We start from the raw sequence: 26338 nt of genomic DNA, 5'->3' as shown, positions 1-26338 counted from the left end.
TAGGCATCATGAGCTTTTTGTGGGATATGGGTAAGACAGTAACTTCTGGTGAGGAACATTTTAAGAAAAGTGGCAGTCATGAGATATTAATGAGAAAACCACAAATACAACACCCTTCAGTCTCACTGGATCGCATCTCTGCGCTCTTCCCACTGCATGCTACCTGCATAACCAGTGAAAGACGTCTCTACTGCCGGACCGATCACACAACTGTGTGGGACGTAAATATAAATTTACCAAAACTCTTTCTAGAGACCTTGCATTAGTTTATACATGCAGGCAGCATATGTTTTTATAACCTGCTTAGATAAGTTACCTGAGGTCAGCTTGTTACAGTTTAATAATAGGTTTATTATTTGTTTAATGATAAATAAGCAGTTATTTATCACATTTTGCCAGAACCATTAGGTGGTTTCCATAAGAAGCATTCAATTCTCTTCAATTACATTCTGTTCAACAGCAATGCATTTATCCATTCTGTGTTCGCATCATTTATTGGTTCCATTGTTTCATTCAGTACTTTTCTTTTTGGTTATTATTTTACTTTCCTTTAGAAGTGCATATTCATGACTAGCATTATTAATCATTGAAGTATTTACTCTTGCATATTTATTGTTAATAAATTTCACTCATTTTATTACACTGTATATGCGTTGATGATCAAAGACTCTAGTTGTCCAGACTCAAATCCTTCAGATAAATCAGCTGACCAACTCCCTCTAATTTACATTAATTCTGCTGAACAGCTCTTTTGGGATTGTTCTTATATTGTTAAGATACTATTCTTAGCTGGTGCCCTTTATCAAAAAGGGGGAGGGGTCATCTGATACACTCATATAACCTAACCTTAAGTGACACGTGATCTTAAATCACTACGTCATCTGTGAATTGAGTCAAAATCACTACAAGAGAAATAAAGTCAGATTGGTTAGTAATGCGTGAAGCTGGTAATGCTGTTTGTGGAGTTGTTTAATCATCCTCTGCTGAGATCTTCAGAGATTTAATGTCTTCTTTTATCTTCAGTTGATTTCATCTAAGGCTGTGGCTGAAGTCAGTTGTAGTTCTTGTGTTTCTCTTTCCTTCAGTGATTCTGTTCATTTTCATCAGGTGTTCATCATTATTGCTCAATCATCACTTAATAATTGAATTACTTAACTGCAACATATATTAAGAAAAATTAAAAAATATTCTTCTATTAGTGAACTCAACTGAAACAAGCTTAGGGTACTCAACTATTGGTTTTTAAACTTAAATTAATTGAGGCAATTGTCACATGTCTGTCCTGTCTCATTGAGCACTGGTGGTGTTTTGTTATTTTGGTCCATGTGCTCCTGTCTGCAGTCTTGACCCCACCCTCCTTGTCATCTAATTAGTGATTCATTTGCCCCACCTGTGGTCCTCGTTACCTGCCTTGTTTGTCTCCTATTTAATCTCCTTCTTTTTTCTGTCCGGTGCTGGTACGTTGTCAATGTTGCGTTGTCTTTCATGTTCCCGTGTTCCTGGTGTTCTGTTCCAAGTTGGTCTTTTGTTATTTCATGTTTGATTATTTCCCCCTCGTGGGTTTGTTTTGTTTTTGTATTATGTTTATTTGTTTAATAAATAATCCATTCCCTGCACTTGAGTCCTCAACCAGTTTCTCTTAGTTTAAACGTGACAGAACGTACCAGCCATCAGAGGACTCAGCAGGATGAGTGGAAGCCCGGTCCATCCTTGTGGTTTGAGTACGCTCCGCCAAAGGGGAATGGACATACAGGGATTTACCCAGAGGTTCTGGGAGAGGGCAGAGAGGCTTAATTGCCTTGATGTGGGCCTCAAGGACATTTTTAATCTCTGCTTGGATTACCCTCTTCCACAGTGGGAGATGGAGTTGGTGAGCCACTTGAATTTTTGGAACTTTTCGAACTATCTATACCACCGCAAGAAAGGAAGGGTCCCAGTTCCGGTGGTCCCTGTTCCGGTGGGCTCTGTTCCTAAACGAAGGAGGAGGCGAAGGGCTCCCTCCGCGCCAGTCCTGGTGGTCCCAGCTCCGGTGGACCCAGTGCTGGTGGTTCCGGTGGTCCCTGTTCCGGTGGTCCGTGCTCCGGTGGTCCGTGCTCCGGTGGTCCCTGCTCCGGTGGTCCCTGCTCCGGTGGTCCCTGCTCCGGTGGTCCCTGCTCCGGTGGTCCCTGCTCCGGTGGTCCCTGCTCCGGTGGACCCTGCTCCGGTGGACCCTGTTCCGGTGGACCCTGTTCCGGTGGTTCCTGCTCTGGTGTTCCCGAGTCCGGACACGGCCTGGAGGGCTGTGATGGGATGTTACGTGGTGGCAGTCCTGCGTGCTTGGGAGGAGCACAGGGCTTTCTCCAAAGCTCCGGTGGTCCCTGTTCCGGTGGTCCCTGTTCCGGTGGTCCCAGTTCCGGTGGTCCCAGTTCCGGTGGTCCCTGTTCCGGTGGTCCCTGTTCCGGTGGTCCCTGCTCTGGTGGTCCCGAGTCCGGTCACGGCCTGGAGGGCTGTGATGGGATGTTACGTGGTGGCAGTCCTGCGTGCTTGGGAGGAGCACAGGGCTTTCTCCAAAGCTCCGGAGGTTGTTCCGGTGGTCCCAGTTACGGTGGATCGTGTTCCGGGGGACCCAATTCCGGTGGTCCCAGTTCTGGTGGTCCCAGTTCCGATGGACTCTGTTCCGATGGTCCCATTTCCGGTGGACTCTGTTCCAGTGGATCGTGTTCCGTTGGTCCCAGTTCCCGTGGATCGTGTTCCGGTGGTCCCAGTTCCGGGGGTCTTAGTTCCGGTGGATCGTGTTCCGGTGGTCCCAGTTCCGGCGGATCGTGTTCCAGTGGTCCCAGTTCTGATGGTCCCAATTCCGGTGGTCCCAGTTCTGGTGGGGGATCGTGTTCCGGTGGTCTCCATTCCGGTGGTTACAGTTCTGGTGGTCGCTGCTGTGCAGGATGTGCCACCCAGGCTCCTGCTTTTGCCCGCGCCGCCTGAACCCTGGGGCCCGCCCTGGCCGCCTGAACCCTGTGGCCCGCCCTGGCCGCCTGAACCCTGTGGCCCGCCCTGGCCGCCTGAACCCTGTGGCCCGCCCTGGCCGCCTGAATCCTGTGGTCCGCCCTGGCCGCCTGAACCCGGTGGCCCTCCCTGGCCGCCTGAACCCTGTGGCCCTCCCTGGCCGCCTGAACCCTGTGGCCCGCCCTGGCCGCCTGAACCCTGTGGCCCTCCCTGGCCGCCTGAACCCTGTGGCCCGCCCTGGCCGCCTGAATCCTGTGGTCCGCCCTGGCCGCCTGAACCCGGTGGCCCTCCCTGGCCGCCTGAACCCTGTGGTCCGCCCTGGCCGCCTGAACCCTGTGGCCCGCCCTGGCCGCCTGAACCCTGTGGTCCGCCCTGGCCGCCTGAACCCTGTGGCCCGCCCTGGCCGCCTGAACCCTGTGGCCCGCCCTGGCCGCCTGAACCCTGTGGACCGCCCTGGCCGCCTCAATCCTGTGGTCCGCCCTGGGCGCCTGAATCCTGTGGTCCGCCCTGGGCGCCTGAACTCTGTGGGCCGCCCTGGCCTCCTGAACTTTTTTGTTTTCTCTGTCCCGCCCTGGTCTGTCCCTCCTGTCCCCCACTGGTCTGTCCCTCCCGCTCCGCCCTGGCCTGGTGGAGCGTCTGGTAGCCGCTCCGTAGGAAGGGGGTTATGTCACATGTCTGTCCTGTCTCATTGAGCACTGGTGGTGTTTTGTTATTTTGGTCCATGTGCTCCTGTCTGCAGTCTTGACCCCACCCTCCTTGTCATCTAATTAGTGATTCATTTGCCCCACCTGTGGTCCTCGTTACCTGCCTTGTTTGTCTCCTATTTAATCTCCTTCTTTTTTCTGTCCGGTGCTGGTACGTTGTCAATGTTGCGTTGTCTTTCATGTTCCCGTGTTCCTGGTGTTCTGTTCCAAGTTGGTCTTTTGTTATTTCATGTTTGATTATTTCCCCCTCGTGGGTTTGTTTTGTTTTTGTATTATGTTTATTTGTTTAATAAATAATCCATTCCCTGCACTTGAGTCCTCAACCAGTTTCTCTTAGTTTAAACGTGACAAATGTAATGAGTTAGCTGAACATATTGGGTTTGACTTTGTGTGTGCTATTGTGAGCTAGCAGTAACTACAAGCGCTGAGCTCATTTAAAGTTTGTAATTTCAGTTGTTTTACTCAATATAGTGGAGCTTTAGCTGTAAAAGGAATTTGAATGCAGTGTAAAGTTGAATTGTATTTTAAGAAATATCCTTGCTTTAGTGGACTCGATTAAAATAAGTTCAGAGTACTCATAACTGCTTTTTCACACTTCAATTAAGTTTTTTAAACTTTAGATATCAGAGCTCGAGTTGAAGCTGCTTCGATCCCCTCATCAGTGGAGAGCAATGCCAAATAAGTTTAATCTAATATCTTAAGATTATATAGGCAAACAAACTTGTTAATTTCTTATTACTATTTGTTGAGTGTCACCAGTGAGTACTGATATCTGTGCATCATTAGGTGTTGCAAGATGGGGTCACACCTTTCAAAGATAAATCTCACCAGCTGCTTTACTGGGAAATATCCATCTAAACAATTATGACTTTGAAATAAGATATTAGGATAACACTTTACATCAAGGTTCTCTTTGTAAAGTGTTTATAAAGGTGTTTGTTAATGACTAATAACTCATTTACAAATGCATTATAAATCGTTGATAAGCAGTTATAACTGCACACTAAAACATTTCAGGCCTCTGAAAACTAGTGACATCTAAATTTTTCAGTTGGCCAAACTTAATTTCTGTGAATTGATACAATTTTATTCACAGAAATTCAATTTGGCCAACTGAAAAATTTAGATGTGATCGCTCACTAGAAAATTTTCAATTGGAGACCTGAATTTTTTTTACAGTGTATATTAGTGGAGTAATGTAGGTAGGCAATAGTGAATGAGTGTATTGGGGCGATTTCAAACACAGCTATTGACTACAGGGCTGTCATGGGATGAATGACTCGGGAGGTGAACTAATAATTTCTGTTTCCTGTTCAGAACCTATTGCCAATGCTAACTACAGTATACTGTCAGTACACCATAGTTATACAAATAAACTTGATCAAATGGATAGAAACTGATGGAAAAAGATTGGGTTTAAAAGATTCCTTATCCTGTGGCTCTCTCTAGTGGGCAACATTAATAGCTTGGACACCTATTTAAGATCATCCTTAATGTATCTAGTAAAACATCAGTTTAATGTGATATGGTGAAAAAATAATATAACTACAGTACAGAATATATTGTATGAAATATAAGTGTAATATAAATTCACATTGAATAGTACAATATACAGTATGGCATATACTGTATATATATAATTGCCCAAGATTTAATGACAAGCAATCAAATAACGTACTCTTGGTGACTTCTTTCAGTTTAGCTCTGAGCTGTCCTTCAAAGTTTTAGACCTGAAGTTTTGCATGGAAGACTTACTTGCGAAAATTAGTTTAGTTCATAATAATAAACTATTATATAAGCTCAGACTTTATAAGAATCATGTAAACTTTATATTAATTCTTATTAAGTCTCAGCTTTCATAGCTAACTAGTGTTATTGCTAGCTATCTGACTTTGGTGGCCAACATAATGTAATAATGACCAAATACAACCAGAAACAACTGTTCAGTCTTACATGTGAAAGGTAATTCCCTGAGATCTGATTTGGATTATATGACGGTTTGTAAAACCTAAAAATAAAGCTATATTAAAATGTAGGCTATCATTGAATCATTATATAATATATTTAATTAAATATATTTTTCTATACAGAAGTGATAATAGTAATTGTTGAGTCATACAAATATGTATAATCAATTGTTAATTTTTATTTTTATCTTGCAAGGTTTTGAACAAAACCTTCAAACAGAAATCACAAATTTCGTATTTATAAAAAGAAGCACACTTTTTAATGCTATACGGTTTTTATTATGTTTCTCTCTTAATTTGCAGTACTAATACATCAGTATTATTCTATAAACCATATCGTTGCACAACAATATATCAGGCAACTATAACAGCAACATGCAGGTGATATAAGAACTTTGTTTGCACTTCCTATAATTTTCCTGAATGGGTATATGACTCTGAAAGAATGGACAAACAGAACAGAATAATCTCAAGATGCCTTATTTTGCTGATCTATATAATATATCTATAATAACTAGTATATGAATAGCACACCAATATAAGCTTACAAATATAACATTAAATCGGCTACAAAGGGAGATAAAACTCCACTAGTGCTTTATAAGATTGTCCTAAACAGGACCAACATCATCCAGATAGTCGTCTGCAAAGTTGAGCATCTGCTGTAGAGCGGTGAGAAGCAGGACGTCACAGTTGAGCTCCAGCTCCAGCTCCTGACTGTAGTTCTTCACCGGTAACACACAAGACACCGGCACACCCAACCGAGAGCTCACCTCCTGAACCTGCAGAGACATATCATTTACATTCATGCAAACAATAATTCATAGTATACAATGCCAGGTTTAAGAGAGGTTGAAGGTTTTGGAGAGTGATTTTGTGCCTTTATGTGAAGGAACAACAAGTCACTGAAAGAAGAGTTCATGCGATCATGTCTCACCTTCGTCTTGCTGTAGGAAGTGATATAAACATTTTGAAGATCTTCCTCCACCTCGGGACATGCTTCATCTACTTTTGTCATCAAAACCATCTGGGGAATGCCTGAAAATGTGTAAATAACCTTTATTTAGTCATGGAACATTTGGCTTAAGACAAGAGTTATGCAACAAACTGCAAGTATTAGAGTTAGTCATTAGATTATAATTATTCTTTGATATAAGAGTTATCTAAAAATGTTGTTCACTTACCCAGTGAGTTCACTTTTTTGCGTATGGCAGCAAGTTTTTCCTCTAGTTTGCTGGACATGAGGGAGATTTTGGTGGAGTCTATCACGTACACCACACAGTGGATCTTCTCCTGTAGAGATGCAGGTCTGGAGGCCTTTTGCTCATCCGGTTGATACGATGTGATGGGGTTGAACTGGATTGAGAGGATTTAGCATGAAACTAAAATGTATCATTCATACTTAAGTATTCATTCATTTCTGATAACAGTGCACTTACTTTATAGCGGTCTGGTACGTGACCTTGAAGAATGCTGCTGATGTCATCAATATCCAGTCCTGCACCGGATTGCTCCTCGAGTCCCATGGTGTCACACAACACAAATGGCAATGGCTTTCCCTCACGGCCGTCTTTCACTGGGTATGTGCGAAACTACCAACCAAGAAGAGAAACACATCAAGACCTGAAGTCCTCAAGAGACGTTCCTCAACCTGAAGAGAGACTTCTGTAGGAAACACTATGAATGCTGGTGAATCTGTACCTGTGTGGTGAGACTAGTGCCTGCAGATCCTGACATGGCTTTACTGGTCATGCGGCCCATGAAGATGGAGTTGATGGAGTTAAAGAAACTGGATTTTCCAGCACCTACAGGACCGATCATGAGGATTCTGACCCGACTCACAGACGTCATCATGGGTTTATAATTCCTGATCATTTTCATGAGCTCGTCTCTTCGTCTACAACACAGATCACAACTTTATTATTACACTACTGTATGAAATCAGCAGCAAAATATCACTGAGTGAAAACTTACTTATCTGTCCACTGAACTTTCCTCCACGGCTTCATCTTGGCACTGATCTGAGGATCTTTTTCTGAGGAAGTTATTATACAACTTACTTTCGCCATAATGTTAACAGCAGTACATTTTAAGATACTGGACTCTGAATTTATATATGTGGCGAGCAGCGAGGCTGAGGGACCGTGAGTGATGATGAGCGCCAGCTGCGTGCCGTCGGCCTCGTGTCTCACGGAGGAGTGACGGGAGTATAAAGGAGGAGCGACGACAGTGAAGGATGAGAGAGGACCAGGCCTGGATTTTAAGTTGTGTTTTGTTTTCGCTTTATGTGTGTGCGCGGCAGTCGTCCGTGAGGGGCTGCCGCATTTACTTTCATTTTGTTTTCATTTATTTTATTACAATTGTTGAATGTTCGCCGGTTCCCGCCTCCTTCTTCCCACACGAACAAACTCCGTTACAATATAATTTACTTTACACAACTATATGTGTGTTTCAAATACAATAAGTGATAAAACAATTCTGATAATGGACTTACTCTGCTTCACTTTGTACACTTCACATTCAGTCAGCTGAGCGTCGTTCCCATACAATGTTGCCGCAGTGACACTGAATGCACTCCCTCCTTGATAATACACAACTGGTTGGTTGTTGTAGCAAAAGTACAACTGTGTGCCGAAGTTGGGCACTCCAGAGTCATCAAGACGTGCATGATGTCCACTGTTCATTTTGATGCACAATGGGGTCTTGCTCTGAATGCTGAATAGGAATATGTCCTCATCAGCAATATACTGCCCACTTTGAGCATAATCTACACTAGTGTATCCACCAAAGATGTAGCCTGAACTGTTGTAGGCTACAAGTAAAGTGGGACCCTGACGGTCACATCGCTGGTGGAAGGCAGAAGCATGATATCCATGAACAGAAGCTTTGTAGAGAAGAGTCAGTTCAACATTCCCCAGCAATGCACAGAGCTGCTTTCTTTTCTCTTCTGGTAATCTAGAAGTGAGGGAGTCCATGCTGAGCTTTCCCAACCTTTTTTTCACCTTTAAGAAAAGACAAGACATGCAAATATAAATTACGTAACTTTAATGTATAACATAAAAATGTAATTTACTTTGTTGTTAATTGTGTTGTCAAACGTGTTACGAATAAACCCATTAAAGGCAACAGCAGTATTGTCTTGGCTGAATTAATAATCCTTAAAAAATAACAATAAGAAACAATAACGCATTTTTAACACTTTAAGATATTTACTTTAACATTATTTTCTAACATCGTAGCCAATCGCAGATGGAGCAGGGCCACATGAACTTGCCTAAGGTTTCTGCAGCCCTGTCAGAAACTAGACCGTTTAGCTGGAAATGAAACTGAAACTGAAATCTGCACAACGACGGACGACTGGCTCACTGAATTATTTTTATTTTTTATTTAATCACAGCAATGTAATAACAGCTTGTTAAAATGTTAATACTTATTTAGACCTGATAAACTACTTTCGTGTTTGAAAACGATTAAGGCTACGATAAATGTGCGTTTTAGTAGCCTATAGAACATTAACATTTTTATGATAATCATGATTTATGATATTGTCTATGAAGTTTAGCTTACCTTTTAGCGGTATCTCTGTGCATCGAACTCTGAAATGCTCTTCATACAAGACCATACACCAGAATGAAAAAAGCAGCTCCTCCCATAAACACTCCTTTCCTTTCCTTTCCTTTCCTTTCCTTTCCTTTCCTTTCCTTTCCTTTCCTTTCCTTTCCTTTCCTTTCCTTTCCTTTCCTTTCCTTTCCTTTGCATCCGATCTATCTATCTATCTATCTATCTATCTATCTATCTATCTATCTATCTATCTATCTATCTATCTATCTATCTATCTATCTATCTATCTATCTATCTATCTATCATCTATATTTTCCTTTCCTTTCCTTTCCTTTCCTATCTATCTATCTATCTATCTATCTATCTATCTATCTATCTATCTATCTATCTATCTATCTATCTATCTATCTATCTATCTATCTATCTATCTATCTATCTATCTATCTATCTATCTATCTATCTATCTATCTATCTATATATCTATCTATCATCTATATTTTCCTTTCCTTTCCCTACCTTACCTTTCCTTTCTATCTATCTATCTATCTATCTATCTATCTATCTATCTATCTATCTATCTATCTATCTATCTATCTATCTATCTATCTATCTATCTATCTATCTATCTATCTATCTATCTATCTATCTATCTATCATCTATATTTTCCTTTCCTTTCCCTACCTTACCTTTCCTTTCTATCTATCTATCTATCTATCTATCTATCTATCTATCTATCTATCTATCTATCTATCTATCTATCTATCTATCTATCTATCTATCTATCTATCCTAACCTTTCCTTTCCTTTCCATCCATCCATCCATCCATCCATCCATCCATCCATCCATCCATCCATCCATCCATCCATCTATCTATCTATCTATCTATCTATCTATCTATCTATCTATCTATCTATCTATCTATCTATCTATCTATCTATCTATCTATCTATCTATCTATCTATCTATCTATCTATCTATATATCTATCTATCATCTATATTTTCCTTTCCTTTCCCTACACTGTTAGACATTTTAATGTATTTTTGCGGTAACTTACTGGCAGCACTATTGCCAGTAAGTTACTGTAATTGCCCCTTTACAGTAGCTTACCTGTAAATGTGTTTTACAGTATGATGCCCTTACCGTAATTTAATTTTACAGTATGATGCCCTTACCGTAATTTAATTTTACAGTATGATGCCCTTACCGCAATTTCATTTTACAGTATGATGCCCTTACCGCAATTTATTTTTACAGTATAATAATTTTTACAGTAATTTTACTGTAATTTATTTTACTTTTTATTTTACAAAATATGCATATGTTAATATGTTATTACTTTATTTTGAATATTTTACATGAATGCAAGAAAATAAATAATACATTTAATAAATTCCAAATAAGAGACTTGAGTCCATGTACATCAGAATATTTTTTATTCACCGTCACAATCAATTACAAAAAACAAAACAAAAATAGAGAACTGAATTCATTACAACAAATCAAAGCAGAGATCATGACGATATGGCAACAAAAAGTATGAACAAAATACCCCAGTTGGTCTTGGCTGGCCTCCCTACTGGTAAACTACTGATGGCTGATCTGAAACAAAACAGAGGGAAAATGTGTGAGAAATGGTTTATCTAATCTAAATTTGTTCATGGACAGATGAGGTAACAACTTGTGCAACAGCAGTTATTCATAGTTATACTTGTTATATTATTATTATTCATAGTTATACTTATATTATATATCTCTATCCCGAGGACAAGCGTGCGCGCTCTGGAGATTATCATGTGAAACGCAACAATACCCAATCAGAAAGCAAGCTGCTGACGGAAGACACCTCCCTCCAGCTCACGCTGGAACATGTAAAGGCCATGTTCACACCGTCTCCATTACTTCATCTAAACACCCCCCCCCCCCCGCAAATTTTCTTTAAACAGCATTCCATACACTATCAGGGTATATACAGAACTTCTTAAGTTGAATTTAATACCTTTTACTACCTTTTTTAATACCTTCAAAATATTTTTTAATACCAGCGCGACTTCAACCTGCAACTATAGTAGCGTAAATTAAATATCTTTCCATATGGAATAACATATTGCATCACAATGTAACGAGATCATTTTAACTTAACATCAACTGCCCACAGAGATGAGAATAGAAATAAAGACAGAAGTGGAAGGAGACATCTTCTTCATAGTTCGTGCAGTGTACAGAGGGAAACAAGAGCAATTTTCACGGCGCAATATAGATTTTTTTTCTTTTTCGTTTTAAATCATGAAGGCGAGTCAGTGGATATCACACAAAAACGCAATGTGTGCGAGAGTCGGTGAAGTCTCAAACCTGGTCAATTATTCACTACTGAAAGTGAACGTAAAATCTGACAAGCTTTCGGCGCATATTCTCACAGAGACAAGAGATATCTCTTTATTTATATAAATCTGCTTTAACATATGCTGATAACGTATAGCCTATAACTGTCTGAATTTATATTCTTAATATTTCTCTTTTGGCCCATATTGTGAAACAAATTAGAAGAGAAGTATAGGCCCATTTCGTGTTAAACAAGTTTTTTTTTTAAATAAAGCTGCTCTTACTTTCTGATCATACTGATATTATTGTAGTGTTCTGACATATTATAGACTGATAATCATTTTAATTATAGGCCTATAATTCCTTGTTTAATTGTGCAAAATGTATTTAAATAATGAGGAGTAAGCTAATCTATCTATTCTTTTATTATGCAACATGTCGGTTGTGCATTGATGCATTATGAAATTATCACGGGGGCAAATTAAATGTATTATCAATTTAATAATAAAAGTAGGCCTACCCTAATAATAATAATAATAATTTATATACATAAATAGTAAATGCTAAATCTTCACTCATACAGTGAGCAGACAAGTCGCGCTCGACGATCCGAGCCATGGTGTGAGCATATAAACCGTGAGCTTTGGCTTTACATCGCATGCGATCTACTCGTACAGTGTGAGTAGATAACCTTGCTGAAATCGCACAGAAATCGCACAGTGTATGCCAAGCTTTAAGCAACTTGCATATTTCGAAACAGCTCTTCAATGCCATAGATTCAAATATAAAGAGTGGTGTTTAGTTGCAAGGTCTAAACACCACAGCACCTCAGCTCGCAATGTAGCGGTGGTGATGGGGCATAGCGTCTGCTGTCTGTCACGCACCTGTTGATGATGCTGCTAGACTAACGTTAGGCTACTGGCAGTGGTTTGAATCGGGAGAGCAGTCGGGGTTGAGGGCAAAGCAGTGGAGGTTGAGGTCGTTGATGCATCTGTAGCGCAGAACATTGGTATGGGAAGCTGCTCGCTACGTCCGCGCATCCTAGCTTGGTGGCTATTTGATTACATATGCGATTTGACGCCATTCACCCCCACCCAGGTTATATTAATTGTCTTCTTGCAGACGTGGCAATAAGCCTGGCGGCTGTTGCAAACTACTGGCCTAAGCCAGTCTTTAAATCGTGAGTCCTCCAGCCAGAGGTCCAAAAACTTGCATTTCCCCATGCTTTAATTACTGAATGGAAGCGAGCTCGCGTACATGTTTGTCAGCAAGCCAGCCGCGGACCCAGTTTGTTTCAGCGCGCGCGAACGAACACCACCTCACACGATATCGCGCAGGTCCTACTCTAAACATATAAATAAATCCACGCGAATTTTAGAAAAAAAAGGCCTGTACTTAACACAAATTGAAAATGTATCTAAAAAAAATTGGTCTCGAAAATGTAATACCTCGTCAGATGACGTTTAGTACTTTTTACTACTTTTTAATGCCCTTAATTTTGGCTAATTTCATTTACTACCTTTTACAACCCCGCGGACACCCTGACTATAAGAGCAATTTCATGATATGATATACTTCATATCACCTGTGGTGTGGTAGGCAAACGTCACCTCCTGCTCAACTGACATCTTATGCTGCCTTCACGTGCTATAGGAATTACTGAACTAGTTTCCTAGTTAAAAAATTGGACATGAACGCCCTCTCAAGTCAAAATCTGAATGTGATGAGCTCGTAATCACAACTTCAGAAGTGGGAAGTAGGAAATTTCTAGCACATGAAGGCAGCATAAGACGAGGTTGGCTGAAAATTAAAAGATAAAAGTCTCTCAGAAATTGCAAATAATTAAATACTTGCACCTGTACATACTTGCATGATTAGTTTTTAGTTCAGGTTTTAGTTGTAGTCCAGCTTTGTCTGTTTCTCCGTCTATTCCTCAGTCTCTCTGTTTTCTGGTCACTGGTTGGATATGATCTGCATATAAAATAATGTATACATATTTTGGTAACACTTTACAATAAGGTTGTATTAGTTAACATTAGTTAAAGGGTTAGTTCACCCAAAAATGAAAATTCTGTCATTAATTACTCACCCTCATGTCGTTGGACACCCGTAAGACCTCCGTTCATATTCGGAACACAAATGAAGATATTTTAGTTGAAAGCTGATGGCTGAGAAAGGCTTCAGACAGGCCTCCATTGGCATTCAGTACATTGACACTTCCAAGATCCATGAAAGGCACTTAAAACGTCGTTACAAAGTCCATCTCACCACAGTGGCTCTACAATAATTTTACGATGCGACGACAATAGTTTTTGTGCGCAAAAAAAAATCAAAATAACATCTTTATCCAACTTGTTCTCGACTTCCGTGTGTGCCTCCACGACGCATGCGCGAGAATATGACGCAGATGCGGCGTTCGGACACATGACCCAGAAGAGATTTGTTTACGAGCAGAGGAAGACGCGCGTGTCTAAGCTGTTGAATTCTACATTGATCGTGCTTTAGGTCTCGGCGTAGTGCTCAAAATGGGGCTTAAATGTGTATTTCATGGATTCCCGAACGCCGGCGCTACGTCATATTCTCGCGCATGCATCGTGGAGGCACACACGGAAGTCGAGAACAAGTTGGATAAAGGTGTTATTTTGATTTTTTTTGGCGCACAAAAACTATTGTCGTCGCATCGTAAAATTATTGTAGAGCCACTGTGGTGAGATAGACATTGTAACGACGTTTTAAGTGCCTTTCATGGATCTTGGAAGTGTCAATGTACTGAATGCCAATGGAGGCCTGTCTGAAGCCTTTCTCAGCCATCAGCTTTCAACTAAAATATCTTCATTTGTGTTCTGAAGATGAACGGAGGTCTTACGGGTGTCCAACGACATGAGGGTGAGTAATTAATGACAGAATTTTCATTTTTGGGTGAACTAACCCTTTAATGCATTAGTTAACATGAACTAACCATGAACAACACCTCTGTTAAGCATTAGTTAATCTTTGTTAAAGTTAGTTCATAAAAATCCAGCTGTTCATATTAGTTCACAGTGCATTAACTAATGTTAGCAAGATTTTAATAATGCATTAGTAAATGTTGAAATTAACATTAACAAAGATAAATAAATGCTTTATAAGTGCAGTTCATTATTAGTTAATGTTAACTAATGTAGTTAACTAATGAACCGTATTGTAAAGTGTTACACAAATTTTTAAGTGCATACAATTAATAATTTTTAATTACTTTGTCATGTTATGCAGTGACATATCCCACATGAGACTAAACAGTCACAACAAGATAACAAATAGATGCCAAGTAGGAAATGTAGGCAACAAGTATTTTTGAAATAATAAAATGTTATGCATTAAAAGACGTTAATCACATAATGTTAGTCAAAATATATACCTACAAAGCCAAAGATGCTCAGTGCGGTGGCTCTTTCTGGGGTGTTGTTAGCTCCTGTTGACACAAGAGAGAAAAAGAAGAAATTTTCATGTTTATTGACTAATGGTGCCTAAATGTTATGCACATGATAATTCACAGATATAGGATGACTGCTAGATTGACCACTTACACAATCAAATGACTATCAACACTGAAAAAAGAGAGAAGACAATAATAGAGCCTTCAGTGGCATGTAAAAATGAATTCATATGAAATAATATAATAAATAAGAAGCCACAATGAACATACTTGAACTAATTATTATTTTACTTGAATATATATTAATCCTCTGGTGTATACACTGGCGTAAATGTTCTATTTTCGAGAGAGAGAGAGAGAGAGAGAGAGAGAGAGAGAGAGAGAGAGAGAGAGCGAGACAGCCTTTGACACCGCTCAGGCGCTAACGTTACTTCAAATGGCGTCACACACATTTAACTGTCAACGAAAATATGTAACTATAACTGGCCGTGAAAAGACGGAAACCATTGTTCGCGTAAATACAACATTTGGTACATAATGTACAATGCAGGTAACAGTTAGTCAATTGTATGCAAATTTAATGGGTTATGAAAGCGGTTCTTGAGGAAAACGAACAGTTCCCCGAGACTGTAATATAACGTTAGTAATAGCAATTCGATATTATAATTTACTTTCTTCATATATGTAGCTATATTTAATGGATATTGGTTTACGTTTTAAAAGTATCAAAGACATTTGTGACAAATTTGTCAAATAAAAACTTCTTACCTCAGGAAAGCTCGCAGCTGGTGTCTGGCGATCCTATCCGCAGGCAGGGACGTCCGTTATGCGCGCACTCGACACAAACCTCATTTGCGCGGGCTTGGCACGCGAGTAAACAATTTAAATTGTGTGAGGTGTAAGCAAAGTTTATAAATATATTTTTTAAACATTTAAAAATTACATTTATATCACCACACTTGTACTTGTATTACTCTGGCATTAAAATAATAATAAATAAAATAAAATCACGGATCATGAGATATAAAATGCTAACAGTAGGTAGGTGTGTGTGTGTGTGTGTGTAGCCTACCGTTAGCATTTTATATCTCATGATCCGTCATTTTATTTTGCAACGTACAGTTATAGCCGAAAAATAAACAAGTAATGAAACTTCACTTTGCCCTCAGCCTAAACGATTTGCCAGGGAACAAATTATAGATCCATGAGAGCAAATATGGGCCATTAAATCTCCACAAGACTAATTATAGCTGGAGACGCCACAGAGACATCAGAGCCAGCGGCAGACGTCAGAAGGACTGGCCGAGGAAAGTCTACTCTCGCCGGGTAAACAAGCGCTGAACGCCGCTGACTCACTGGAGCTCACAACTCCGAAAACACCAGATAAAATGTTAAAATAGGCACTCTTCTTATAAATAAACCACAGATTTGAGCTTTAAACAACTACATTACCGACTGAAAAAGTCTTAAAACTACGTTTTGTCACACATTAACAGTTTTAACACAAAAAGACGTGTAAACCATAGACCGTAAACACAGCCCATGTCAGTCATTTCTCAACGAGACGAGCCGCTGGCAGAAGCTCCTCCTATGAGGCGAATTCGAAATACATTTATAACACTAATACTTTACTCTATTTATTCTATACTCTATTTTTTCCTCTTTTTGAAAGTTGTGAAATCACTATTGTGGAGTTTTCTTTTGCTATTTGAGCAAATGGGCACACAAAAAATATATAATTATTGTATTCTCTCATTCTCTCATTCACCGCTATAAAATTTAACCCAACTATGACGACTTCCGCTCTGAGAAACCCGAAAATGTGAAAAGGGTAGGAGAAAATACTAAATATAAAAATTACTTCTTTGTCTCCCACAAAGAACTAATTTTACATCCTTCCATCCACATGTTTTTATTTAACTTTTAAACATCCAGTGTGTGTGCGTGTGTATTCTTCGTTTACAGTAGCACTACTGCTTTTACGTAAACAGTAAAATACTGCAAATTCCCATATACAGTAAGTTACTGTAAATTTCATTAAAAATACCCATAATGCAGTGCATATTACAGTAGCTAACCGTAAATAATATAAATGGTATTTTACTGGGCTTTTTTGCGGTAAGTAACTGTAAAATTGCGGTAAAGTCTAACAGTGTACCTTACCTTTCTATCTATCTATCTATCTATCTATCTATCTATCTATCTATCTATCTATCTATCTATCTATCTATCTATCTATCTATCTATCTATCTATCTATCTATCTATCTATCTATCTATCTATCTATCTATCTATCTATCTATCTATCTATCTATCTATCTATCTATCCTAACCTTTCCTTTCCTTTCCTTTCCATCCATCCATCCATCCATCCATCCATCCATCCATCCATCCATCCATCCATCCATCCATCCATCCATCCATCCATCTATCTATCTATCTATCTATCTATCTATCTATCTATCTATCTATCTATCTATCTATCTATCTATCTATCTATCTATCTATCTATCTATCTATCTATCTATCTATCTATCTATCTATCTATCTATCTATCTATCTATCTATCTATCTATCCAATCATATCCATGTTTTTTTTTTTAAAAATGCACACAATAAATTGAAAAAAGAAAATCTCTTTCTGAAAAATTCTTTCAAAATGAACAAAAACCTTCACCTGACGGTGTTAAATACTGATGACACTCTGCTGCAAACGTTTTTGCATGCTTTGTTTCATTATATTCTGTTAAAATCAGCTCTGTCCGCAATAAAAGGTAATTCTCGGTTCAAATCAATTGAGTCTGTTTTGTGAACCGGTTCGAACGGCCATTAAAAAGATCCGACTCAAAAGCGATTCGTTCACGAATCGGACATCGCTAATCAAGAGATCCGTCGCCTAACAACAACATTTCAGTGCGGCAAACCAACCATGGGGACCCGTGACGACGAATACGACTATTTGTTTAAAGGTCAGTGATTTATGTAGTATCAACGAGAAGAATAGACGTGTTTTGGTTTGCTTTATTATCAAGGAAAACAGCAAGTTTCCTGATGACTGTGGCTAGCTGGTTTAGCTGGAATGCTAGTGTGCTGACATTAGCTATGGAAATATTAACCGGTGACTTTTAAAAAATCAAAAGTTGAAAGTAGATTAATACATTTTAATAGTGATTTGCATCGACAGTATTCACTAAACCATTATGCAATTCGATTAATTTAGTTTGCATTATATTAGCTAAGCAGCTGCATAGCCCTCAAACTGCAGAAAGCTAAACTGAACTAAATAAACTTGCTGGTTTAATATAAGCAGGTTGTACCTAAACAATAAACAAAATCTGTTAAATTCACTTTTTTACATTTGCGTCTATACCAATAACGTCGACAAACTGGCAACTTTCTAGTCGTTTAGTAATGTGTTGCTTAATATTTAGTGTGGTTGTGTTGCTAGGCCATATGAAACTTTTTTGTCGTTTATTACACAAGGGTACTTTCTTGATGTTCAACAGGCCAAATTTGGTCGTTAACCTGCATTTTTGCAGTTGGGACGTATTTACAACTCGTAATTTAGTTAAATCATTAATCTGACAGGTGAACTCTGTAATGTGAAGTTGACAACAGTAGATGATCATGACGTCATTCTTAATTTTTGTTTATATACACTGTATATGTACTGTATTCCCATATATAGCATTTTGCCCATTCAAATACTTCCCACATTGGGTTCCTGTTTTTACACTAACCCTTTAAAAAGTTTGAGTGAGTGAGAAACCACAAATAACTGTCTGTAGAGGTTTCACAAATGTGCCACATTGGTTATTTCTTGTTAAAAGCTTTGACCTGTGTTTCTCCAGTTTATCTACAACCGTTTTGTGAATTACTTCAGGTTTCGTCTAGAAAAGTGAATGGTGACCACGTTGCAACAGACACAGTATGAGCTGTTTGATATTTTCTATGTATTTCTGGTTCTTTTATACAATTCGACTAAGCTTATATTTCATCGTTTTCATGGTGTCAAATTGATGGAGCAAAGGGAAAATGACAGTGGAAGTGTGTGTTTGTTGATTACGGCTTCTCTCTTATCTCTCTGGCCTCGTAATGTTGAAGTAACCAGGATGACTGACTAATCTAGTGTTTCTGCTTTTCAAATTATGACATTGTATATGCTTGGGTGCACACTTTGGTTTTGGTTTACTTTCATGGACTGTTCTAATGTGTTTTTGGCCTTCATTTTATGTTTTAATTCATATGGTGATGGATGGCTATAATATCTTCCCTGTGAAGTGGCATTAGATATCAGGTCTTGCTCAACAGCCTGATGTTTTCTTATGTTTTCTAGTGGTACTCATTGGAGACTCTGGTGTGGGGAAGAGTAACCTGTTGTCCCGTTTCACTCGGAATGAGTTCAACCTGGAGAGCAAGAGCACCATTGGTGTGGAATTCGCAACCCGCAGCATCCAGGTGGACGGCAAGACCATAAAGGCTCAGATCTGGGATACAGCAGGACAGGAGCGCTACAGAGCCATCACATCAGCGTGAGTACATGAGCACTGGCAGCAGGTCCTAAAATAAGGTCTAAAAATATGTATATATTTTTTTTTGGGTGATCTAATTATAAATAATTAAAAAAAGAATAGTTTTTCTTAAAAAATAAAGATAAAACAATTATTAAACAATTATATAAAAATGTATAATATTATAAAACAATTAATTTCATAAAAGTGTATTTTTATTTATTTTATAGAAATATTATTGATAATATAATTTTATTAAATTATAACAAAAGTAATTTAACAATTACTGTTTTAAAAGTTGTAATATTTAAAATTCTTTATTATCAAGAATATATATATATATATATATATATATATATAATAATTTAATAGTAACAATTACATAGTTAGTAACAAATATAAGTATTCTTAGAGATATTGATACATTATTTTTAATTTTAAATGTATATTATATATTGTTTAATTCTAGTTAATATGATAATTTTATTTATTTTATCAAAATATTATTGATAATATTATGACTATTGATAATTGACTGGTATATAGTAATATAATAATGTCATAAAATATAATATATTCTAATTTTATTACTATTATTATTATATTAATATTTTACCAATAGTACTAGCTCTATAAAATTATTTTAGTTATTGATAAAAGGATTTTTAATTGTACAATTAATCATTTTTGTAAAACTTGTATATAAAAAATTATTACAAATAATATTAAAACAAATTCTTTATTAAAAGTCACTGGACTACATAAAAAACAAGTTATGTATAACAAGTTTTTAGACGTCATGAATCTACATACACACATTACAAATAATAATTTTATTTATAATTCACTGCACAGTTATTTTATAGTTTTTTTTATTATTTATTAAATTATAATATTTAGAATACTCTAATTTATTGTCATTAATAATAGTAGCAGTAGTAGTTGTTGTAACAATAATAATAATTCTATTAAGTAATTTCAGAGTTATGGAACAAATAAAATTAATTTTAAATATTAATTTTATTTTTTATTTAATATTATCATTTTATTTGATAGAAATACTATCGGAATTATTGATATTGAATTATCAGTTATAAACATTTTAAATTATAGTATAATAAGTAATTTCATTGAGTAATCAATAATTGGTTATGTAGTTAAATAATAATATTCTATAATATAATATATTCAATTTTATTACTATAATAATAATAATAATAATAATAATAAATGTTTTCCCAATAGTAATAACATTATAAAAATAATTATAAAATAATTTAAAAGTTATTTATAAATTATTTATATTATATTATAAATATAATGTTATAATTATTTATAATAATAATTCTATAAAACTTAAAAATATCAAAATTGATTACAAATAATTTTATTCTTAATGCATTGCATTATTTAGTAAAGAATAATTTTTGAATCATTGCCTGAACCAACATTTACATCCATTTATCTTATCTGAATATGAATTTGCCTATGATCCTGTATGATATAAATTGTCATTATGTGTTTTGCGTGTGGATCTCTGACAGGTACTACCGGGGTGCAGTTGGAGCTCTTCTGGTCTATGACATCGCAAAGCATCTGACTTACGAAAATGTGGAGCGCTGGCTGAAGGAGCTGCGGGATCACGCGGACAACAACATTGTCATCATGCTGGTGGGCAACAAGAGCGATTTGAGGCACCTGAGGGCCGTGCCCACCGATGAGGCCAGAGCTTTTGCAGGTGAGCGTCTCCTCTGGCATTTTCATGATGTTGGATAAGGACAGATCTACTTATGGTGTTCAAATATCTCTCATCTTGTGTTATTCAGAGAAGAACAATCTTTCCTTCATTGAAACATCGGCTTTGGACTCCACAAATGTGGAGGAGGCATTTAAAAACATACTAACAGGTGGGTCCAACTTCAACGAAACATTCCAGTTGAAATGACTGGAATTTGCCTGAAAATTCACAAATACTGATAAATGTGACCACACCTTAACACATGGGTGGGGAACGTTGATCCTGGAGGGTCAGTGTCCTGCAGAGTTCAGCTCCAACCCTAATCAAACACACCTGAAGCTAATCAAGGTCGTCAGGATCACTAAAGTTATAGGCAGGTGAGTGTTTTTTCCAAGGTTGGAGCTAAACTCTGCAAGAGAGTGGCCCTCCAGGATCAACATTCCCCACCCCTGCCTTAAAGGGATCCCATGGTGTTAAGACTTGTATGGTTTAATTTAACATACATGTTGTCTCTTACTGAAATATGCTGTTATTTATTCACGTTATTTAAAAAATCCATTATATATTTGGACAATGGGCAGCGCCATTTTGTTTGCTATCTAGGTTGATGACGTAGAATGGTTGCACTCGGCAATCCACTGGCGCTACCCGTAGCTATTTTTACCACAACACAACTCGAAAAATGTTTCAGAGTTAAATAAAGCCAATTAATTGCTTTGTAATTGCATTTAAAACGCACTCAAACACACATGTGCACACAAACTCTCTCTCACAAACACTCATACACACCAACAGATTGGCGCGCGTACGTACGCGCTCACACACACACATCTGACAGACTGCTGTCTCAATCGAGATTGCGCGCGCGCCTAAACACACACACACACACACACACACACACACACACACATCCAGACTGCTCTGTCTCAATCGAGAATTTGATAACTTATAAACTTAAACTTATAAATTATTACAAATAATATTAAAACAAATTCTTTATTAAAAGTCACTGGACTACATAAAAAAACAAGTTAAGATGTTTTAGACGTCATGAATCTACATAGACACATTACAAATAATAATTTTATTTATAATTCACTGCATCATTTAGTTTTTTTTATTGATAAAATTGTTATAATATTTAGAATACTCTAATTTATTGTCATTTAATAATAATAATAGTAGTAGTAGTAGTAGTTGTTGTTGTAACAATAATAATAATAATTCTATGAAGTAATTTCAGAGTTATGGAACAAATTAAATAAATAAAAAAATATTAATTTTATTTTTTATTTAATATTATAATTTTATTTTATAGAAATATTATTGGTATTATTAATATAGAATTATCAGTTATAAACATTTTTAAATTATAGTATAATAAGTAATTTCATTGAATAATTAATAATTGGTTGTTATACAGTTAAATAATATTCTATAATATATTAAATTAATATAATATAATTATATTCTATTATAAATATAATATTATAATTATTTATAATAATAATAATTCTATAAAACTTACAAATATCAAAATTGAGTACAAATCATTTTATTCACTGCACTGCATTATTTAGTAGTTATTTATGTCTCAATCGAGATGTGTTATGGGCTGCCCTCGTCAGTCTCCACAACAGGGGCTGAATCTGAAATTGCCCCCTAATTCACTATTCCCCAGTCCACTAATACAGTTCACTTGATGAGGGAATGAAAACGAGTGAGTTAATTCGGACAGATGTTTTGTGTACATCGGCTGTACACTCGTTATTGCGGTGCAGTGTGAGATTGAATGAGTGCACTCAATAACCACTATGGTTTCGGACACCACTGGCTGTCCCCTCAAATAATGCCCTATTTGAGGGTATAGCGCAACTTCGGATTCAGCCAGGTAGTGCTGGCCTGCCGAATCGGAACCAGGTGACAAACTAGACAAGTCAACCTCAAGTATAACATTACAGCTGTTTGAGCGTGTGTGTGTGTGTGTTAGCGCGCACGCCGATCTGTTCTGTGTGTGTGTGAGTTTGTGTGCATGTGTTTGAGTGTGTTTTAAATGCAATCACAAAGCAATTAATTGGTTTTATTTAACTCTGACACATTTTTCGAGTTGTCAAGCCTTGACACCATGGGATCCCTTTAACACATTCCCATTGGGCATCTCAAATGAAATGTCTCGTAACATAACATGCTCTTTTTGTTGCAGAAATCTATCGGATCGTGTCACAGAAGCAGATCGCCGACAGGTCCATGCATGACGAGTCTCCCGGGAATAACGTAGTGGACATCAGCGTTCCGCCCACTACCGATGGGTTAAAGGGCAACAAATTTCAGTGCTGTCAGAACCTGTGACCCCACTTCCCTCGGCTCTACCCCAACCCTTGGGCTTCAGTTCCCCTCTATTTATCTCGGCTTTGCTCCTGTGTGTTGTGCTATGGCTCCGGCTTTTTCCTCTTTTTACCTCGTTGTGATTTCCACGCTAATTCTAGACGTCCCTTAGAAGCGTGAATCTCTAGGTAACATTCCTTTTCCTTTTTTTGGGGGGGGGTTCTTGTTTGTTTGTCCCTGTTTTTTTTTCTTTACTATTATCCACTCTCTGAATTCATGTTTGCTCAGCAAAATGTTTTTCCTCGGAAGTGATTATTCGGGCGCTGATCGTGTGATCCGCTCCTACGGAAAAGGGATTGGTGAGGGATCAGTGTGTCTTCGGCTTCCAGCCACTCTTATGGTTATTGTCCGGGATCCACACTAAACGTCTGTTGAGCCAAATCCCAGAATGGGCAAGTTCTTTGGAAAGAAGTGCGCGTTTTACGAATTTGTCTTATTTGGATCGCGCGGATACCAAAGGAGGGCTGCTGTCATCTTTATTTCAATTCTTAAACATTTCAAGCGTCACACCCTTAGTCCTATTCTGCAATAGTTTACGCCAGGGCTGACGGGTGTGAATTTGCGCAATTTGATCGACGCGTTCAGATTGCCGTATATATAGCAGTTATGTGAATGCGTCTATTAAGCATTTCACGAAAAATTATTCAAATAACAGTTATATATATAAACTATTCATTGCATTGCTGAAGTATTATAGCTCTTCAGTGGGAAAATGCAGTGGTCCGCAGTGTTTTAGATGGTCAGTTGTTTCACCGGTCTGTGAAAATGTCACTATGTTAGATTGTTTGACTTTAAGTAATATGGCTATTTTGAAAATGCCTTATGTTTTCCCATACTGTGATTAAGATGCCTTTTTCAAGTGTGGTTATGTGACATTTACACATCCATGAAGTCACAACAGCTGTTTTGCCTTTTATCAGGTTACATCAAAATGGAAAATAAACCAAATTACTGTCTCAAGTTGCAATCATGATTTCTTTTTTTGACTCATTATTGCACAACACGCCTGTCACAGCATGGTGTATGTCTAAATCTGTACCTAAAATAAGTGTCATGTGCGCCATGGCTGGCATGACTCACGGCTCTATTGAGGGTATGTTTACATGACATGAGAAGTTTTTTCTTTGCCCTTTTCTTTTTGTGTGTACAGGCGACAACATTGTCAAAACGATCCCTGTTCACACGAATATACGGAAACTATTAAAAACATTGTATTATTCATGCCAGACCAGTAGTTGGCGATGTCACTTTGTAAAGAAACATTACACTTCTATAGACTGAACATGTAATACACATGCGCATGAAGCAACCTTTTCCATAAATTTGCATGTTTTTAGTTTACACGGAGACGATAACGGTATCGTTTTCAAAAAAAGTTTTCGTTTTTAGGCCCCCAAAACGCCTTTGCTTCATTTTTTTTACATTTTTTGTTGAAAACGGGGATGTGTAAACGGCCCCTTATCAGCATTAACTAATGGACGGTTTACACAACAGTTTTCAACTAAAAACAGAAGTTTTAGTCGTTCATTTACACTGCAATGATATTTGGTCATTGGAAAACTTGAATTAAATGGAATTATAACCTTGGCAATAAACTGAAATACGTTTGTTGAAGCGCTAAAATTATTAACTGTGTGTGAATAACTAAAACAGAAATCAAAATAAATTAAACCTAAATGTATTTTTTTTAAACTAATAAAATGACTAAATGTGAGCCTTGACCATAAAACCAGTCATAAGGGTCAATAAAAAAAAAATATATATATATATATATATATATATTTATGGTAAGAAAGATTAAGACTTAATATTTTCATGGAACATGATATTTACTTAATATCCTAATGATTTTTTGGCATAGGCCTATAGAAAAATCGATAATTTTGACCCATACAATGTATTGTTGGCTATTGCCACAAATACAGTGCGACTCATGGTTTTGTGGTCCACGATCACAAATATGAAACTAAAATTAACATGAAACTAAAAATATATGAGTTAATTCAAAATATTCATAAATCTATGATAAAATAACAATGGTTTATCTCTGTCAAAATTAGTGTCTTGATGTGTTTTTTTTCTTGTGGCTTTGTTAGACAGAAAAAGCAATTGCTATTGATATTAAATTTAAGATTTTCAATCCAAGACTTGATAAAAATAACATGCAACATTTTTTTCCCGTTATTTGCTTAAACATAATAGGATATTTTGACAGTCACATTATTTAAAAACTAAATAATTATGTTCAAAAACAACGTGGCCAGGGTTAAACTACAATAAATTAAGTCTCTAACAAATTACTATGATTTTTTACCATGTGTCGTGTGTCTGTACATTTGCAAAAGTAATATATCATATATATATATATATATATATCAAAGAAATAAAATTAAGATTTTTAGATGACATTTCTTAAAAACACAGGAATAAAATAATCTTAAGCACTAAAAATGAAATTAAGTTTATAAATTAATATTAAATTAAAGGCATAAACGTCTTCAGTTTGTTCACTTGCTAAACATGTTGACTAAAAGACAAGTATTTTTAAGTTTGAGAATGATTCTCAACATTAAACAATCTGATAAAAATGACTAAAGGAGGGGAGTAAATTTACTTTAAAAAAAATATTTTGACACATTATTAAAAAAGCTACACATTTTAAGATTACATTTCTTTAATGAATAATAGCACATTCTTATGCACAAAACTGAAAAAATAAATATTACAGTAAGTAATGCATAAACACTTTTGT

General features: G+C 37.2%; 2 protein-coding genes across 3 annotated transcripts; one reads left to right on the top strand and one right to left on the bottom strand.

Annotated features, from left to right (window-relative positions):
* Positions 1 to 5813: 5813 nt before the first annotated feature.
* On the bottom strand, positions 5814 to 9302 carry LOC307120543 (interferon-induced protein 44-like). The gene is made up of 8 exons (XM_079807643.1): positions 9221 to 9302; positions 8148 to 8655; positions 7628 to 7688; positions 7355 to 7550; positions 7093 to 7245; positions 6838 to 7009; positions 6591 to 6691; positions 5814 to 6435 (listed from the first exon to the last, which is right to left on the bottom strand). Exons 2-8 carry the CDS (start codon positions 8626 to 8628, stop codon positions 6265 to 6267), a joined length of 1335 nt encoding a protein of 444 aa, XP_079663769.1. The 5' UTR covers positions 8629 to 8655; positions 9221 to 9302; the 3' UTR covers positions 5814 to 6264.
* Positions 9303 to 17745: 8443 nt separating this feature from the next.
* rab11ba (RAB11B, member RAS oncogene family, a) lies at positions 17746 to 25333 on the top strand. 2 transcript variants are annotated; one of them, XM_079807909.1, is made up of 6 exons: positions 17794 to 17921; positions 18836 to 18880; positions 19289 to 19484; positions 21008 to 21201; positions 21290 to 21370; positions 23405 to 25327. In XM_079807909.1, coding segments are annotated over exons 2-6 (618 nt in total). In that variant the 5' UTR covers positions 17794 to 17921; positions 18836 to 18879; the 3' UTR covers positions 23551 to 25327. The 2 variants fall into 2 exon arrangements, with proteins under 2 accessions (XP_079664034.1, XP_079664035.1); XM_079807908.1 differs by lacking the exon at positions 18836 to 18880 and having other exon boundaries at positions 17746 to 17921; positions 23405 to 25333.
* Positions 25334 to 26338: the final 1005 nt, after the last annotated feature.

This window comes from Gobio gobio (genome assembly GCF_949357685.1).
Source record: "Gobio gobio genome assembly, chromosome: 24".
In the NCBI taxonomy this organism is placed as follows: domain Eukaryota; kingdom Metazoa; phylum Chordata; class Actinopteri; order Cypriniformes; family Gobionidae; genus Gobio; species Gobio gobio.
This window is presented reverse-complemented; position numbering and strand designations above follow the sequence as displayed.